At 38.9% G+C, this 19,679-nt stretch overlaps 1 protein-coding gene across 2 annotated transcripts in view; it reads left to right on the top strand.

Moving 5' to 3' along the window:
• Positions 1-19,679, top strand: part of Stk38 (serine/threonine kinase 38) — a 43,175-nt gene that overhangs the window by 14,784 nt on the left and 8,712 nt on the right. For both annotated transcript variants that reach the window (XM_021259915.2, XM_021259918.2), the window contains exons 3-9: positions 981-1,032; positions 1,720-1,842; positions 4,846-4,929; positions 9,020-9,143; positions 11,549-11,703; positions 15,048-15,150; positions 16,464-16,525. In XM_021259915.2, coding sequence (XP_021115574.1) covers positions 981-1,032; positions 1,720-1,842; positions 4,846-4,929; positions 9,020-9,143; positions 11,549-11,703; positions 15,048-15,150; positions 16,464-16,525 — 703 coding nt within the window. The remainder of the gene's footprint in view (positions 1-980; positions 1,033-1,719; positions 1,843-4,845; positions 4,930-9,019; positions 9,144-11,548; positions 11,704-15,047; positions 15,151-16,463; positions 16,526-19,679) is intronic.

Genomic DNA, 19,679 nt, shown 5'->3' with positions numbered 1-19,679 from the left:
CCCTCCCTACGTATAAAAGCGTTGTTTCCATTTTTTGTGCTTTCTTTTATTATACTGAATAAATGAAGGTTCTTCAGGGAAGTTTTACTTATTTCTTTTAACTTTATAAAATCAGGATGAGACCGTAGATCAAAAATATTCTTAGGGCTGGGGAATTTAGCTCAGTGGTTCTGCTGCCTGTCCTGCAGCAAGCGCAGGGACCCGAGTTCGATCCCTGGTACCAAAAAAAAAATTCTTAGATGGAGGTTGTGAGGGTAGCTTAGTGGTGGGCCCTGAGTTCAGTCCTTAGCACCAAAATAAAAGTCTTAGATGCAGTTTCTAAACTAAGCTTTAGTATTCCAGAAGCTTGGTGTGCTAAATTTTGGTAGTAGTGCCAATCACCTTTTTGATTCCCTCCCCTGAATCTCCACATTCTGCCTTTACCTTTGTTGATTGTTACTGTTTGTTTTTGGCAAGGAAGAAGAGGAATATGAAACTAAAGGAAGTAGATTTCAGTCAGAGGGAGAGAAATAGCATGATATCAAAGAAGTTATCAAATACCAGCTATTTTGTGGTCTGGCAAGGAGAATATAACTTGGGGGGGGATTTGGTTTTGAAACAAGATTCTTTGTTGCATTAATCTATAATCTTTTCAAAATGTAGGATCTAACAGAGGGTGGGAACCTTTTCACTTCTCATACAGTAATTTTTTTATTTTAATGGAGCATTATAGATTTACCTGCTTTTGTCATTTTTTTGGTCCTGGGGATCGAACTCAGGACCTTGTACTTGCCATTTTTCAAAACAAGTTATGTTTTCCAGGTGTGGGGGTGCACGGCTGTAATCCCACCACTCAGGAAGTTGAGGCAGGAGGATGGCTGTGGGTTCGAGGCCAACCTGGACTACATAGTGAGACCCTGTCTCCAAAAAAAAAAAGTTATGTTTCCATAGAAAGTTATTCAGATGGTTTTTCATGTATTTTTTTCTTGTTTGTTTCATAGACAAAAGAAATTAGAAAAAGTGATGGAAGAAGAAGGCCTAAAAGATGAAGAGGTAATCAGGTTAACTCTGGTACCCAGGGGAGGGGTTTTGGGTCATACTTTGAGGAGATTGAGGGGTGACATGCTTCTAAATTTGGGAGAATTATTAAAAGAGGAAGACTTCTCTAGGAACACTTGTAGTAATCAGGTTTAGAATTCTAAGAAAAAGGATGAAATCAAATTAAAATTTAAAAGTACAAGGTATATAGTGTTAGAGAGTTAATTGAGGAAGCTCCATAGAAGTGAGGCAGATTTCTGAAGTCATTGTCAAGGCAGTGACCTGTCTGAAGTCAACCCTGCTGCCCACTGCCCACAGATGCAGGAGAGAATAAGACTTTGCAAACAGCTTGTGGCAGTGTGGGAAAGCTTCAGAAGTAGGAGGAATCACACAGAACCCTGACAGTGGAGACAAAGACAAAGTAGTTATAGGAATAATTAAAAATTAAAACATGATGATGTACTTATGGGAAAAAAAAAACAGGGAAAGGAAAATTTTGGTTTATTCGTGGATTGGTTGGAATTCTCAGAGGAGGGAACCTCTGCTCAGTGTGGCTTGCTTGTTGTGTCTGAAGGCCAGGGAAGGAGGAAGCCACCTCCTAATGGCCCTGCTTTCCAGCTGGGCAAGACATAAATGACTTTGTTGCAGAATTTCAGAATTGCAACTCCTTCCCTTTCTCTTCCTTCTCTATTTAAATATTAGAAACAACTCAGGAGATCAGCACATGCTCGGAAAGAAACAGAATTTCTTCGTTTAAAGAGAACAAGACTTGGATTGGAAGATTTTGAGTCCTTAAAAGTCATAGGCAGAGGAGCATTTGGTGAGGTAAAAACTACAGCCACTTGGTCAAGTACAGAAATAGTCCAGAACTTCAAAGCTTCTAACATATAAGCTTATGATTGTTGGTGTAATCAAAATATATGGGATTAGGTGGGTCAGGTGTGTGAGACACACATGCTAACTGCTCTGCCTGGCCTTTCTCTTTCTTCCCCTCTTCCCTGTCTAAGATCTCTGTTCTTCTCTGTTTTGCCAGAGATTATGCTAGTGTTCAAAGTACTGATTTAGAGGAGACTTGGAAGGTAGAAGGAAATTATTATTTACGTGGTGCTTTTCTCCTGTAATCATGACCAGAACTCACTTTATAGAGGATGAACTTAAATCTTGGGTGGTGTGTATATTGTCCCACTCTCATACATCTGTTGAGTATGGGGCCAGAATTTGAGCCCACATATTCCTGAACTTAAAGTTCTTGCTTTTCCCAGTATCACACTGCTTTTCCAGAGCAAACTGACAGTGTATCACCACCCATTATTTCTTTCCAGCAGATTCGTACAGCTCTAAAATAGATGATCATAGGAAGCAGAATTTATAGAGAGAAATATAGAATTGAAAGCATTTGCAGTTTTGCTCCAGCCGCTTTTTTTGCGGGGGGGGGGGCACTGAGAATTGAACCCAGGGCCTCAGGCATGTGAGGCAAGCATCATTCTATCACTGAGCTACATTCCCAGTCCTTTTTTTTTTTTAGTACCAGGGATTGAACTCAGTACTTTGCGCTTATGAGGCAGGCGGCGGAACCACTGAGCTAAATCCCTGGACACCCAGTCCTTTTTAAAATTTTATTTTGATACAGAGTCTGGCTAAGTTGCCCAGGGCAGCCTTGAACTTTCCTCGCCTTCCAAGCAGCTGAGATTAGGCATGCACCACCATGCCCAGCTGGCCAGTTACTCTTACACGTGAATCCTGCTTGATCACAAGCCCAGTCGGTTGAGGCAGTTTGAATGAGCCCGGGCAAGGTCTTTCTCACTAATGGAAAACATCTAACGTGGAGAAACAAAGCAGAACATGTTTTTCAAATTTTCAAAATGAATACATTACATCTAGCAATGTTAATGCTAGAAACATCCTCAAAATATCTCTATATCTCAACACTGTTGGCTCCTCTAGTTGAAAAAACCAATCCAATTTAAAAGTCTATTTTGAAACCCTTAAGGACTAAATTCCTCATATGTATCATTCAGTCAGCGCAAGCGCAAGGTCCCGAGTTTGATCCCTGGTACCAAAAAAAAAAAAAGTACTTCTGGCCAGGTATGGTGACACATGCCTATAATGCTAGCACTCTCAGGGCTGAGGCAGGAGGATTGCAGGTTTGAGCCCAGCTCGAGAAACTTAAAGACTTAGCAAGACCCTGTCTCAAAAAATATATATACTAATAAATACACATTTAAGAAAAGAAAAAAGGGCTATAAATGTGGCTCAATGTGAAGGCCCTAAATTCATTCTTTAGTATCCCAAAAGGAAAAAAGGCTTTCTGTTCAAGGAGGAAGGGACATGAGACTTGATCAGGAAAACATGAACAAAGATACAGGGAAAATAAAACTTCCTTATCTTGGGAAAGAAGGGGAGGGTATACAAGAACTTGACAAGAAGTTTTTCTTTTGGTTTGTAGACCATTATCTTTTGTTTCATCGTAGAATTATCTGTTCTCATTTAAAACTTTGGAAAATATAAAAGGAAGAAAAACTGTATGAAACCTTGTTTCCCTAAGTAAATACTTTAGGGTTTTTTTTTAACTTTGACCTTTTTTTTAATGTATGAGTTTTTTGTTTGTTTGTTTGTTTGTTTGTTTTTGGTACCGGGGATCAAACTTGGGTACTTGTGCTTGGGTACTTGTGCTTGCGCAGCAGGTGGCTAAACCACTGAGGTAAATCTCCGGCCCTAATGTATGAGCTTTTACTTTTGTTGTTATAATCATTTACTTAAGTTATCTGAGCTGACTGAATGATACATATGAGGAATTTAGTCCTTAAGGGTTTCAAAATAGACTTTTAAATTGGATTGGTTTTTTCAACTAGAGGAGCCAACAGTGTTGAGATATAGAGATATTTTGAGGATGTTTCTAGTATTAACATTGCTAGATGTAATGTATTCATTTTGAAAATTTGAAAAACATGTTCTGCTTTGTTTCTCCTAGTTGCTAATATTCAAATTATAATACTTTCTCAGTTTAAATTATTACTTGTTAGGTCCTGGATTCTATTGTAAGACTATAAAAGAAAAACATTTTCTTAAAATAATACATTAAAGCATTAACTTAACAGTGTGAATTTTTGACTTGGCATTTGTCTTTGTTACTTTTCTTGTTGCTGAGACAAAATTCCTGACACCCAAAGTTAAAGGAGGAAAGCATTATTATTATTATTATTATTATTATTATTTTTTTTTTTTTTTTTAATTTTTTTTGGTACCGGGGATTGAACTCGGGTCCTTGTGCTTGCACAGCAGGCGGCAAAACCGCTGAGCTAAATCCCTGGCCCTGGAGGAAAGCATTATTTTAACTCAGTTTGTAGAAGTTTCAGTCCATAATCAGCAGGCTCCAAGGCAGGGTGGCATGACAGGGACATCACAGAGGAGAAACAGTCAATGGCAAAGCAGGGCAGGCAGAAGGCAGCAAGCAGCAAGCCATGACTGCAGCACCCCCACCCCCCTCTTTCAGTACTGGGGATTGAATTTAGGACCTTGCACTTTCGAGGTGTGTTGCCACTGAGCTAGATTCCTGGCTAGCAGCCCTTTTTCTGTCCCTTATAGTCTATCCAGGCTACATACCCTTAGGGTGGGCAGGATTCACACCCAGGGTGGGGCTTCCCATTATCCACACCCAGAACTATGCCAAACCTATCAGTGGACTAATTTAGTAAGGACACACCCTTGATCCCAGCATCACATACTCTAGATCCAGCCACCTCTGAAAAGCCTCACCTATGTCCGCATGAGTCTTTGGGGGAACATCTAGACACAAGCTATAACAGCATTTCTTTTATCACTTTTTAGGTGCGGCTTGTTCAGAAGAAAGATACAGGGCATGTATATGCAATGAAAATCCTCCGTAAAGCAGACATGCTAGAAAAAGAACAGGTAAAGCAGAGTTGGAACAGTGCTTTTAGTCAGCTTGTGAATTTTTTGTCTCCTAAAACTGTTATTTTTGCTTAATGGGAATGTGTATTTTGTCATAGTTTTCTTTAGCTATTATGTACATATAATACTACTTTTTCCCCTACAAAGAAGCAGTTACTTATTTAAAAGTACAAATAATGCTTGTGGGTTATGTGCATTCTTTTTTAAAGTTAAAAACCTATTAAAGAAACTGCTAACATATTAATTTTCTACTTGATCACAGATGTCCTTGTCATGAGAACCCTTTTTGGAGGACATAATTGCTGTGGTAGTGTGCTTCTTATCAAATTCTGAGAAACAGAAATTGTATATATACCTTGGAACTGAGAACTAGGAATTAGGAATTTACAACATAAAACATTTTAATATGCCTCACTCTGTACACTGATGTCAAAGTTAGGTCTTCTGGATAGCTTATCATTGCCTGAGAGAGACCAATCTTCCAATTTCTGAATGAATTTGAAAAATATAATACAAATGTCAGCAATATATACAAATTCTTCTCTAATTATTAAGAATACTTTCTAGAGGGGCCGGGGATTTAGCTCAGTGGTTCCAGCACCTGACTTACAAGTGCAAGGTCCCGAGTTCGATTCCCAGTGCCAAAAAAAAAAAAAGAATACTTTCTAGAGGCTGAGGATGTAGCTTAGGGGTCGAGCACTTAACTCGCATGCATGAGGCCCTGCGTTCAATCTCTACCAATCCCTCCCCCATCAAAAAAAGAAAACTTCCTGGGCCGGGGATTTAGCTCAGTGGTTCCATTGCCTGCCTCAAAAGCACTAGGTCCCGAGTTCGAGCTCTGGTTCCAAAAACAAAAGAAAACTTTCTGAAACCTGAACCCACTTTGTAACTAGATCTGTGAAATACATAAGTATTTTATGCAAAATAATTGTTAGTATATTTTTTAAAAAGCGAGAGTGCAGACTTTCTATAAATCTGTTTAATTTAGCTCGGGAACAGATTGCAGCAGGTGATGACTCAGATGCTCTATAAAAGATCTGATGTTAAGGAGCGCAGAGACCTTGTCACAGGGAGAGCTTGCTCCATGGAGCTCAAGGACTAGGGTGGAGGCTGGCCCCACACCCAGTCCTGTCTGCCTCCCGAGGGGAAGGGGAGTCATGGAGTCTTCTTTGCCTTCCTTTAAATGCCACCTCAGCATTTGGGCATTTTATTTTTTCTTTAATTTTCATGTGTTACCCAGAAGCCCTAGATTCCCAGAAATTTCAGTTGAGTATATCAAATCCTTGGCAGTAAATCTTTAGACAAGTAGTTTAAGCTAACACCAACCTTATACAAGATGCACTATAGCCCTATTTGTTTGTTACTAGAAGTTAGTGTATAGTATGAATGTGTAGGCACTGAAAGAGTGCTAGTTAATCTTGAGAAGGAAAATATAAAGTGTATATATATATATATAAATTTTTTTTTTTGGTACCGGGGATCGAACTTGGGACCTTGCGGTTGCGAGGCAGGCACCGGGGATCGAACTTGGGACCTTGCGGTTGCGAGGCAGGCAGCGGAACCACTGAGCTAAATCCCTGGCCCCCAAGTTTTTATATTGATTAATCTTTATATTTATATTTCATGAGAAAATTTTACTTTTACAAGGTGTATTTCTTATAGTTTTAACAAAGGGTCAAAACTGATAGCAAATAATTAGCAATTGAAGGAAAATTGTGAAGTGGTGTACATATTAAGATTTTCAGAATTATTAATTCCACCTAGCATGTACTCACTGTCCAGCATAGCAGATGATCCCAAAATATTAACTTATAAAAATCTTTTCTCAAATATTATGCCTTTTTCAAAATCAATTTCTAAAATTTTTCTAAATGAAAATAAAGGAAATGTCTATTTAAATTAGCATTTTAAATGATGCATTAAATGTACATTAACATAATTGTTTAGCTCACCTAAGCTGATGGACTCAGTTCCCTAGATTTGATCTCTTGTGGGCTAAAGTCTCTGGCCAGACTCTACCTGGGCCAGATGTCTTGAAGGAGAGTACAACAGGTTTATGCCAGGTGAAAGTTAGAAGTAGACCAGTGCAAATCCTTTACTGTTTTTCAGTAGAGCTGACCAAAGTTTAGATTCATAGCCTAATGTTTTTACAGTTACAGGTTTCTTATACAGAGAAAAAATTGTTTTCTTTTAAATTTACTTTTATTAAACTTAGGAATTAAAGCTATCCAGTGAGTGTTGAGGTTGTATTCTGTTCCACAAGGTGGAAACTTTTGCTACTTGGAAAATTTGTAAAGGATAAAACACGAGCTAGTGTCAGATGTTTCTCTTCCAGTATAAAAGGCAAGCCTTCCATTGTGATGCCAGTGCAGTGTTATACTGGGGAAAAGACTGGCTTTTTAAATCTTTTCTGTCTTAGTACTCCAGACAGCAGCGAGCTCCCTACCCTGTTAAAAACTTACAGAATGGGGGAGAGACTCTCTTGGTGTGAGTAGCACTTCTGCCTCTTCCCTCTCTTACCCTGTATTCAACTGACTCCACTTCTAAATTTTGACGCTCCTAACTGGTATTTTAGCTTCAGGAGAGAAGGGCAAGGTGTGCTTGCAGTGACTATAGCTTTCTCCTAGACAAACAGAAAATGTTGCTGTCACCATTCTGTCCTCCAAGGTGAGTGACAAATGGGAATAGTAGTTCCTCTCCTTTTCTCTGGTGCCTGTAGTACATAAGCCCCTTAGTGGGAGCCAGGGGAAACAGGCATGTGAAGGTTGCCTTCTACAGTGTAGTGTTTCGTAGTGACAGGGACCTAGCTCTGGCTGCAGGGCTGCAGGTCGGTGAGTGGCATTCTTTTCCCAAAAGCTTTTGTATTGAGGTCAAGTAAAGGCAAATGCTTTATTTATTTATTTTGTGGCTTCATGCCACTGTTCCATATCACCTTTATTGTACATTTTTCTTACCCTGCACCATAAGTACAAATGTAAAAATGTCAAGTTTTTGCATACGGAAGCTGTTACAAAATTTCCCAAAGAACAATTTTAGTAGAGACAGAAAGCTCAAATATGCAAGCTCAGGGTCTCTAGGTCCCAAGAGTTAGCGTGGGAGAATGAGGCCAAGTTGATGTAAGCCAGAAGAGAGGGTGGATCTGGGCCCAGTGGAAGAGTTATGTAGAAGATACGTCAGTGGAACAAGTGCATGCAACGTCAGCAGAACAGCCAAGGGCTGATTTTGCCACACGAGTGCCAGTTTGTGAACCTTGATGAATTTTTTACTTTGGAATATAATCTAAACACTTAAGACTGGTAACGTGTGAATACCAAACCTCTACTAAAGGCTTGGACTGGGTCTTGATTCAACCAACTTTGGGTGTTGTGACACTTAGGAAAAAGAGGAGAAGGGTGAGCTTTGATGAGATACAGCGATGTTTTGATTACTGTTGTATATTTAAAGTAAATAAGGTACATTAAATGTTATAAAGCATTGTTTTCACAAAGTAATTCTATTAGTTCTCCCTAACCTCCTGCAACTCGGTTTCCTTAGCTAGACATTTCAGTAAAAAATAGAAGATTGGGAAGAAATGTCGTTATTTGAATCTATAACTTTACTTTTGTGTTCTTGTATTTCAGTTTGATAAGAATTGATTAAGCACACTGTATGCCTAGCAGAGATCTAAATGCTGTGGCATCGTAGTATTCTAGGATGGTCACTGTCATTTTAGATAGCGTTGCAGACCTGAGGTGGGACTTGCTTAAAAGGGTCTAACTTTGAGAATTTACTTTCATTGTAAGAAATTGTTAGAACAAAAATATATGTGAAAGAATGGTAATTTTAACTAATAAGAGGTTTAATTTATAGCATGGTTAAAGTTACCATTTACATTAAAGCCATTCATTTTGCAATTTTTATAGCCTTTCATCACTCAAGTTTTCATCACCAAATTCCTTCAAGTCAGATGTCAATTTTGAGTTAGTAGGTCTGCCTAAGCAGGTCTTTTGCATTATCACAGTACTCAAAACAGTATTTAAATTGTGTAAGAGATAATCGATCTAATAAAGCAGAGCAAGGCTTGTCATTAATCAAATGCATATACCTCCAGGTTGGCCACATTCGTGCGGAGCGTGACATTCTAGTGGAGGCAGACAGTTTGTGGGTTGTGAAAATGTTCTATAGTTTTCAGGATAAGCTAAACCTCTACCTAATCATGGAGTTCCTGCCTGGAGGTAATTACTTAACAATGAAAGGTCGTTTTTCCTTTTTGTTCTGTGGTTTTTCTCTCTCACATCAACATTTAACCCCTTCTACTTTTAATTGTGCTCACAAAGTTGCTTTCTGTATCTTTTTTAGGTCAGTAACCTGTTTTGTGCTGGGGGTGCTTTTCTCCAATCTCAGTAACCTTTTCATTCATTCTCCTGATTTCAGAAGGACATTTCTTTCTCTTTTTCCTTTAAATGTATAAGGATAAACTAGGAAGCTCTGCTTGCTTTCCTGTCAGTGAGAATCGTATATAGGTTATCCAAGTGACAAAATTGAAGCTGTAACATTTTTTGCTTTAAGTTTTTAAATTTCTTTTTCTAACTTAGGAAATGAATTTCTCATTACTTCTATTAGAAGCCAGAATTTATTTCTTATTTCTGAGATTTCAAGTTTCCTGTAGCCTTGCATTTGCAGCTCCTGAGACAGCTCCAGAGTAAACCCAGAACAGAACATACTCTCTGTTCTGGGGCACCCAGTCTGTTCCCAGTGAGCAGATTAGCTCTGAGCAAACTCAAGTGGAAAAACACAAAAGACAACTTTTCCCTTTTTAGTTTTAGCAAAGCGAATACAATTGTGGCATAAAGTATTGATCTTGTGGCAACCCTCAGTTTAGATCCAAGGTCATCAACAATGTTTTATTGTCGGTTAATCAAGGTTAGAAATGAGTGTCTAGTAGAATGAGGAGAAACTCTTGAACATTCAGATGCTAGTCCTTAAATAGTAAGAGCTGGCTTGGCCACCAGCTCCTTGATGTGTGTCTCCTGCACCATCTTCTGTAGCTTCTCGTGTGTCCTGGACCCTCCCTTTTGCACTGATGGAGCTGGCCTGCAGAGCCGTAGAGTGACTGGCATGAGCCCTCTGATGGTCGGGGCAACCTTCACATAGGTGAGGCCCTGTGCTGTGCTCCTGAGCCACGCGTGGAGGCCACACAGCCGCCCCAGTGTGGGCCTGAGGGCACTGCCGCTCGACTCTGGTGCACCTCCAGCTTGGATGCTGCAGGGGAGGAGGCCTGCTTTTCAAGTCTTAGGCCAAAAAGAGCAGCTAATAAATGTTTTAATTTTTGTCTAGGGAAAAATACTCACTTTTCTTCAAGAATACAAAAACTGGCCAGGGATTTAGCTCAGTGGTTCCGGTGCCTGCCTTGCAAGTGCAAGGTCCCATGTTGGATCCCCGGTACCAAAAAAAAAAGAATACAAAAATTAAAGTTATGAATGAAATGAAATTCAGAAAGTAGCATGATGCTCTCTATTAAATCAGAGGTTTCTCTCTTCCCTGTTTTCTAACATAAATAGCCTTATATGGGGTTTAAACTGAAATCTTTCCTGTTTCTTACAATTTTAAACTATGTATATATATTTCTTTGTTTTTGTCTAATTGTTGAGTTTTAGGATTTGAATCTTTTTTTCTGCTCTTTTATGTTGTTGGTAGTAAGCAAAAATAATTAAATTTTGACTGCAGAAAACTAAGGAGGTTACTGTTTAACTACTAAAAACAGACACTCTTGTAAGACACATAAATGATACTGGCATATATCTAAATATGTATAATAAAACACTGGAAAAATCCCACTGATCTTGAGATGTGTACAGTGTGCACTTTTGGGAGGCAGTTATTTACACATTCCAGTGTGTAGCATTTTTACCTTTTGTGGACTAATTCTTGGCTGCCTGAGTGTCCCACCTTTTCATTGATTTGTCTTCTAGTGTTTTGTGAATAGAAGTGGGAGAGCTCATTTTCAGCCTTCCTAGATATTTACATTTTTATGTAGCATGTCAGTTTCTATAACAATGGGCAGTACAATCTATGTGGAAATGCCATTTGCTTCTAGATGTAGAAAAGTTTGCTGATATTAGTGCAAAATGAAAGTAAAGTACTTTTTTTCCCAATCTAAAAAAATTATCCTAAGCAAATTTACTTTTTTATACAACTAAGTATGGGGGAAATTTCCTTTTTCTCTCAAAAGTCAAATGGAGGGCCAGGGATTTAGCTCAGTGGTTCCAATGCCTGCCTCGCAAGCACAAGGTCCCGAGTTCGATCCCTAGTACCAAAAAAAAAAAAGCAAATGGAAAACCCAGCATAGTGGTCAGTTGCCTAACTTAGGTGTAAAAATGCTTCACTTTTCTCTTGGTGGCTGTGATTTTTACCCTTTAAGTATCAGAAACTACTATTTGCCATTTCCCCCTATTGGCAGTGTTGGTAAATTTCTGGAACACAGCAGAGTTCTATTTAGCTGCCAAATGTTGGCAGATAGGGAAGAAATACCTGAAAACTGGTACTTAATAATGTCTTGTTTGTGTGTTATGTGTGTGTGCTCGGGTGTGTGTGTGTCTCTGTGGATGTATGGTGGTGGCTTTGTATCCTTTGCTTTCAGGGGACATGATGACCTTGTTGATGAAAAAAGACACTCTGTCAGAAGAAGAGACTCAGTTTTATATAGCAGAAACGGTATTAGCCATCGACTCCATTCACCAACTTGGATTCATCCACAGAGACATCAAGCCAGACAACCTTCTGTTGGACAGCAAGGTATCCAGTGGGTAGCAGCATGAATAGTGTGCTTGCTAATCTGAGCATGGGGGAGCTGTTATCTGCCTGATGGGTTTTCTTTTTTTATAAACAGGCAAGCTTGTTACTTCCTCTTTCTAAAAGGCTTGTGATTGTTTGATAGGACATTCATGAAAATATTCAGGAGCAAAATTGATTTAAAGGGTTATTTTGTAATAAGGCCAAAGATAGTCATCTTCTCATAGCATACAATTAGCTATACTGCTAATGCGTCATCTCTCCAAACCCTCTGTTGAGCATCCTCAACTAATGAGGAACTCAGCCAAGAACCAGGAAGTAAGGCAGTACAAAAACAAAAACCTCCTACAAAGTCCAAGCTCCTGACCAGGTGCCCTCTGCTGAACCTCTGAAATGGCCTGTTTATATTTATCTTTAGGTATGGAAATAAGCTTAGTTCTTAAAGTCATAGTAAATTAGAAGAGAACTCTTGTGCTACTAAATTTTGAATAACTTTCAGAAAGCTCTTCAAATTTGGACCTTGCTGTTCTTAATTAGACAGAGATCATACTGATCTAGAGAACCTCTAAAGTCTCTTTAGTGCTAACATTCTAGCATGTTACATTATGCAGAATTTTTTTTGTTTGTTCTGTTCTTTGAGACAGGGTCTAGCTATGTAGTTCAGACTGCCCTTGAACTCACTATGCAACCAAGCTGGGCTTGAACTTGAGGCAGTCCTCCTGGCTTAGCCTCCCAAGTGCTGAATTGGAATTTTTTTCTTGACTAAGTTTTTCTTCTAAATAGAAAAGTAAATTTAATCCCTAGTGTCTTTTTCTTCCGTATTATCTTTTGATAATTTTCTGTCTCTGGAAAACCTGAATATTATTTTTTTGGAAAGACCTGAAGATTTTTGTCTTTCTTTGAAAACTTTTATCTTTGTTTCAAGATGGCAGACTTGTCGGATAATTTCTTCTGCTTAGTAGTTTTTCTTCTCAATATAGAAATAATCGTATATAACAGTAGAGAGTTTGAGCAATATTCACAGTTTATAAAGAAGAAAAGTAGTTTTTAATCTCACCACTGAATGATAACCACTATTTTGTTTTAATAGCCTTGGTACCTTTCTCTTTATGTCAATAACATGTAAAGTTAGCATTTTAAAAGTAAATAGCTTGAGGGCTGGGGATTTAGCTCAGTGGTGCCACCGCCTGCCTCACAAGTGCAAGGTCCTGAGTTCGATCCCTGGTACCAAAAAAAATAAAAGTAAATAGCTTGATATTCTGCTTGGTTTTTGTTTTTGTTTTTGCCATGTTAGGGACTGAAACCAGGACCTCACGCATACTAGGCAAGCACTCTACCACTGAACTACTTCCTTAGCCCTATATTCTGCTTTTAAAACATTAGTGTTATATACTATCTTTACTGTGCTATTCAGTTCACATATAATATAAGAAGCACTGCCCTGCCTTGTATGGTTTCGAGTTCAGATGCCCAGGTACCTTAGGGCTGGCTTAGTTGTAGTCTATGTCTAGGTCCATGAAACACATTGAAGGTCAAGACTTTGGAAACCCAGTCTAGTTGAGAAGGAGTGAAGATTTGCCTTCTACAGTATGCTCGCTTAGACTTGTAGTAAAATGTTCTCACGAGCAAGTCCATTTATGTGTTGAGCCTCATAGATTATAGGTGTGAAAAATGCAGAAGTGCTGAGTTTCTGCTGTGTACTCACTCAGAATAGCTGTAGAATTCTCTGAAAGTCTAGGCTTACATAACACTTGCCCTAGGCACTGCTTTTAAGACATCTCCTTTCCTAGGCAGAACATATAATCTTGAGAACTATAAATTAAATTCTGCTCCCTGGCTTGCAGGACAAGTTACTTGTAAATCAAAAAAAAAGATACCAAGTGGGCTCAAAGCTGTCCTTGTATAGCAGTTTACCCTGCTGTGCACACACACACACACACACACACACACACACACACACACACACACACACACACACACAAATCCAATAAGATTTCCTTAAATAAACAGAACCTAAAACCTGACCCATCTGAGCAGGTGTGCTTTGGTCTTGTCCCTTGGGAAATTTGTATGTTCAACCCCAAGAATACCCCAGAAGATGGTGGTACCATGGAAAGACCACATTGAGGTTATTGAGGATCAAACCTTGGCCACTCCACTTCTGATTGATCTTGAGCAAGTGTCTCCCTTGAGCACTGGAATTTCCTCTTCTGTTTTTGTTTCACCTTTTCCATGTACTTAAAATTCCTCCAGCCCAAGAATTCACACTTCTTTTATAGCACTAATTATGTGGCAGCCATTGTATTAGGAGCTGTGTATGCTTTAATTCTCAGAAGGGTATCATTATCCACATTTTTCAGATAAGAGAGATGTTGAAGAGGCAACTGTGTAATAATATTCTCCCCCTTATCTTTTAAGTAGTTTACTCCTTAAAATTTATCCTGGTGAAATTCAAGAGGAGAAAAAGCTATATGAATGAGATTTATTCATTTACTCATAATTTTAACAACCATTTATTCAGGCCATCCTGTATATCATGCACATTTGGAATTGGGGGTACAGACCCCCTCTCTGGAGTATTTATGATCCATGTTACATGAAAGCAAAGAATTGACAATGGAGTTAAGAATCCAGTATGGTTAGATAATTAATAATGTACTAAAAGTCAGTTGAATGTTATGTAGACATTAAAAATGATAATTTTGGGGGCCGGGGATTTAGCTCAGTGGTTTTGCCACCTGCTACACAAGTGCAAGGACCTGAGTTCAATTCCTGGTACCCCAAAAAAAAAAAAAAAAAGAAAAGAAAAGATAATTTTGGGCCAGGCATTTAGCTCAGTGGTTCTGGTGCCTGCCTCGCAAGCGCAAGGTCCCGAGTTCAATCCTGGGTACCCCACCCCCACCCCCCGCCCAAAGGTAATTTTGGGGCTGGGGATTTAGCTCATTGGTTCCGCCGCCTGCTTCGCAAGCACAAGGTCCCAAATTCGAAAATGGTACCAAAAAAAATATGGTAATTTTGAAGACTGTGTAGAAACAGAAGAATAGTTGATTTTATTCATTAAAGTAGTAAAATTGTCTCTAGATGCTGTGGAGTGTTCAACTATGTTGAGAGGCCTATATTTGAACAAAATCAAAGATAATATGCAAAAATGAAAATTATTTTAATGTACTAGGACTTAGGGTGCTCTTCCTAAAGTGTATTATTATACATTTTCCGCTGTAATAAAAGGAAAAACCAGTATCCTTTGGCTATACAGATGCAGTGGATTGTGGAAGAGCAGAAGACAGTGCCCTGTTCTTTGTGCAGGCACGTTCATCCACTTGTCACCTTTTTCTCCCTTTCTGCAGGGCCATGTGAAACTTTCTGACTTTGGCCTTTGCACAGGACTGAAAAAAGCACACAGGACAGAATTCTATAGGAGCCTGAACCACAGCCTCCCCAGTGATTTCAGTAAGTGTAGCAGTGATGTTAATCCTATGTTCCCTAACTAGGTATGCAAGAGCTGTTTCCTGGCAGTCAGATTATTCAGGACAGATAAAGGGTTCTCACAACGTGAATTTTTAGAGAAGAAAATCCTTCCCCGGTTTGCCTCTGATGTATGTTGTCTGGTGAGACCAGGTGAGTGCTCCCATGTGTGTTAAAGCTGATGTTGAAAAGTGCTTCCCTTAGAGTGCTCCTAGAAGGTTGCTGTGGATGGGTATGGGCCTGGCAAGCAAACGTTACATAGCAAAAGTCCTGTAGAGGAACAGCTCCCTTCTGTATTTATCCTAGGTCAGTGATAATGAACCTTTTAGAGACGAAGTACCAAACTGCAACTGAAAACCACTTACTTATCGCAAAGTGCCAACACTGCAATTAAACCTGAACACTGAGGTTTTAGTTTAGAAAAAACAACTCATACATTAACACCTTTTGTCTTAAAAACACAATAATATGAGTGCCATAGGTTCACCACCACTGTCCTAGGTACTTTTTTCTGTTGTGGTAGAAATTCATCTTTATGAGGTTACTTCTACTTCAGCATTAGCGAAGCATTGATGACTATGTAAAAAAAGCACAATTGATTCTGGAAAAGTTTTTGCCAAATAATGTAACCTAAATTTAGAAGTTCTCAAAAATGTAACAATTGTTACATTTAGAATTTTAATGATAATTTTGAGAAATTGTGAATGTTGTAGATCTGTTTGTGGAGACCAAATTCCCTGTAATTCTTATCTGTGTTCTCTGGCCATTTGAAAGTGCTGTTTATAGCTGTCACTGTGTAATTCCTGTCATTGCTTGAATCTCTGATTTGGGCTTGTAGAGTTAGTGTCATCTGGGATTTTTACTGTATGGGGAGAAAAGCAAGACTTAAGATGTCTTAGTCATTTTCTCGTCATTGGGATTCAGTATCCAACACTTACAAATTAAAGGAAGAGAGGTTTATTTTGGCTCATGTTTTTTTTAGAGGTTTCAGTCCATGGTTGGCCCACTCCAGGACAGAAGTGGTGTGGGTGAAGGACCTGCCCTGCCTCGGAGGAGAGAGCCAGGGAAGGAGATTCCAGGTCCCACCGCCAGGGACCTGGCACCCTCTGAGGGCAGGTCAGCTGTAGCCTGCTGGTCCCACCATCTTCCACAAGCCCTGCCTCTGAGCGCAGAAGGCATTGGGGAGCATCTAGATAGAAACTATAACATAGGGTTTCGTGTGACTTAAACCAGCACCCTCCAAAGCTGTAAATAGTCTCATCTGAACTTTGATTAGAACTTATTTTCTCTACTTTTAGCTTTCCAGAACATGAATTCCAAAAGGAAAGCAGAAACCTGGAAAAGAAACAGACGTCAGCTAGTAAGTACTACCTATGGCTTCTGAAATGCTACAAACCAAGTACGAATAAGTTCAGAAATAGGCACATAAATTTGCCTTTAATACATATTTGCAGCATATCCTTGTTTGTAAGATTAACTTAATAGAGCATTGTCATATTGGTAGCATCAAAAGCAATCTTTTGAAAGAGAGTTGTTTTGATTATGACATTTTCAAAGAGTGACCTCATTCTAATCTTTTAGGTTGGTAACTCAGTACTTTTCCTTCCTGTTTCACCTTTCCTTGCTGAAAGGGTTATATTTAAGTTGGAAATCACTCAAACTTTGATCCATTTAGGCACGATTCCACAACTCATCAGCTCACCTTTTCTTTGTGGTTAAAAAAAAAGTGCTTGGTAATCAAAATTGTAGAAAAATATAAAGGAAATTTTTATTATTTTAAAAGTATTTGGGTTTTTACACATATAAAATTATCCCCCAATCATAAAAATAAGTAGCTTTATTTCATTTACCTTGATAGTATGTTGGAAGTTATTTAGATAGTATAAATTCACCAGTATGAGATGTTGCTATGTAGGCAAAATTTACACTTAACAATATAGCTGATTAATAGGTTCCTATATGAAGTAAAACATGTCTGCATATACAGTAGTACCTTGCAGGTTTCCAGATAGAGTGTGTTTCAGCCAGACTACGAAGTACAGTATGAATTAGACTTCTCTGTAGGACCTTTAATAACTAATTTAGTGGGTCACTAGTGAGTAGATATCAGTCCTGTGTGAAAATGGAAGCCCATGGGATTAAGAATTAAACCAGGCATAATGGCACACACCTGTAAGACCAACACTCAGGAGGCTGAGGTAGGAGGATCATGAGTTTGAGGCCAGCCTGAACTACATAGTGAGAACCTGTAGTGACATAAAAAGAAAGGAAGGACAGAAGGGAGAAAAGGAGTGATGAAAAGAAAGGGGGAAGGAAAAAGGGAGAAAGAGGGAGGGGAAAAGAAGGGCTTACATTCTTTTGATTAGTTAAAGCTTAACCAGTGGAGCCTCAGGCATTACGATTTTATGTTACACCTTTAGAGATGCAGTAACCAAAATGAATCTGATGTCTTTCTAATATTAACTTGGGGATACTTAAGTTGAATATAGTTAATTTCAACACAGACTCCTTTCCTCATGAGTCAGGGTACTCTTTAAACTTCTAAATTCTGTTTGTGATTGAAAAACTGTCTACATACTTTATTGAGGAGAGTAGGGAGTATCAGGAGCAGATTGGCCAATACTTCTGTTATATCTTTCCATAGCGTGGTGATTCTTTATCATGGCTGCATATTGGAATCACTTCCAAGAACCTCAGAACATACTGATGTCTGGCTTCCGCCTGCAGAGGTTCTGAGGCAGTTAGTTGGTCTGTGGTATTTGGGTATCTGAGGTTTAAAAGACCCTAGGTGACTCTACTATGCAGTAAATGTTTCTGTCTGCCCCTGAAAAGACTGTCTTATAGCTCCTGCCTTGTTTCGGAACTGGTATTTAACCCTAAAATATTTTGGAAGCTACCAATGGTAAGGAACCTTCTGAGGTTTTGGCAGTGCTGGATAGTGAGCCCAGGGCCTCATACCTGCTAGACAAAAGCTCTACCACTGAGCTACACCCACAATCCTTTCTTCTTTTTTTTTTTTGGTACTAGGGATCGAACTTGCGTCCTTGCGCTTGCGCAGCAGGTGGCGAAACCACTGAGCTAAATCCCTGGCCCTCCTTTCTCTTTTTTAAAAGCAGGTCAGAATTTAGTTTTTGGTTACTGTGCTAACATTTATTTTGGGGGTAATTAAGTTTTAGCACCTTATATCATCCTTATACTCTGAATCAAACTTTGTGCTTCTTTACGTGCACCAGAGGATCAGGTCAGCATCACTAGGAACCATTAATGGTTGTATAAGAGATTTCACAATTTCCATATTTGGAGTTCTATGTCATTTTTAAAAGCTTTTTGAAAATTGAATAAATTTAAAGCCCTCCTGCAGTGATTAAGGTTCTTGCCTTTTCTGTTCACAGTGGAAATGGGAAAGTGTAAATTAAGGTCATCCTCCTGATACCTCTCTTTATAACTTGAAGAAAATAAAGCTACCTCTTAGTCTTCTGAATGTTACTCCCTTTGACTTTTGTAAGTGATCCCATTTGGCTGGCACCAGGCTTGAAGGTTGGTACTAGTCAATGCTCAGTGTACAATGTACTGCTCTAGGTTGAGCCTCATAGACGGTGTGTAATTATTTCCCCAGACTGTTGCTTTTCAGTCCTTTGGGAGTCACTGAAAAAAGCAGAGGCTTTAGGTTCACTTTTGGCTGCTTAGATCAAACAGTCATGTTTTAAATTGTGATGTGGTCATGGGTAGCCGTAGACCCTGGTACCTAATTAAGTAATAGGTATGAGTCAGTTGAAGTTAAACCACAGAGGTAAGAGATGGTATATGTGATCTTTGTCAGTTTTTTTTAAAGATAGAATTTACAGACATGAACAGTAGGAAATAAAGTCACTTTATTTCCTATAAAACTGTAAAAATGAAGTCCTAAGATTTAGAACACATGATGTGATTGACATGACTGTTTTCAGCCAATGGAGTTCTTCTAGATTGGAGCTCTCACCAACACCCTAAATAAATACTCAGGCAACACAACAAGGAAGGATATAGATGTAAGAGGTTGGCGTAGGAGGACATCTCAGTGTGGAAAAAGACAGAGGTTTGGGAAGGAGGAGGTCCCTAGATTGAGAAGGTTCCGTCTCGTGTGAGCACTGCAGATAGTTCAGGGTGAGAGCCCTACTAACCTTCACAGGTTTGAACCTTCGTTTGGCTGTGTTTTTTGCTGTGTTTTGTTTTGTACATATTTGCAGTATATGTTTCATTCTTTGGGTGAAGTTGGTACATGTACATCCATAAATTTTTTTTTAACATCTTAGTATCTTGAAGGAATTGTTTTCCTGTGGCAGTAGACCTCTAGTTGTATAATATTTGATCAAATAAGATTTACTTAATATTTACCTTTGCTAGAATAAATCTAATCTCTAAATTAAAGAGTATCTGTAGTTTTTTTTCTTTTTTTTTTTTTTGGTACCGGGTATCAAACTTGGGACCTTGCACTTGCGAGGCAGGCGCCGGAACCACTGAGCTAAATCCCCAGC

Source organism: Heterocephalus glaber, unplaced genomic scaffold (genome assembly GCF_053883595.1).
Source record: "Heterocephalus glaber isolate CG9 unplaced genomic scaffold, H.glaber_assembly_v1.0 deba00001497, whole genome shotgun sequence".
Classification (NCBI taxonomy): Eukaryota; Metazoa; Chordata; class Mammalia; order Rodentia; family Bathyergidae; genus Heterocephalus; species Heterocephalus glaber.
Note: the sequence above shows the minus strand (reverse complement) of the source record. Positions and strands in the feature narration are given on the sequence as shown.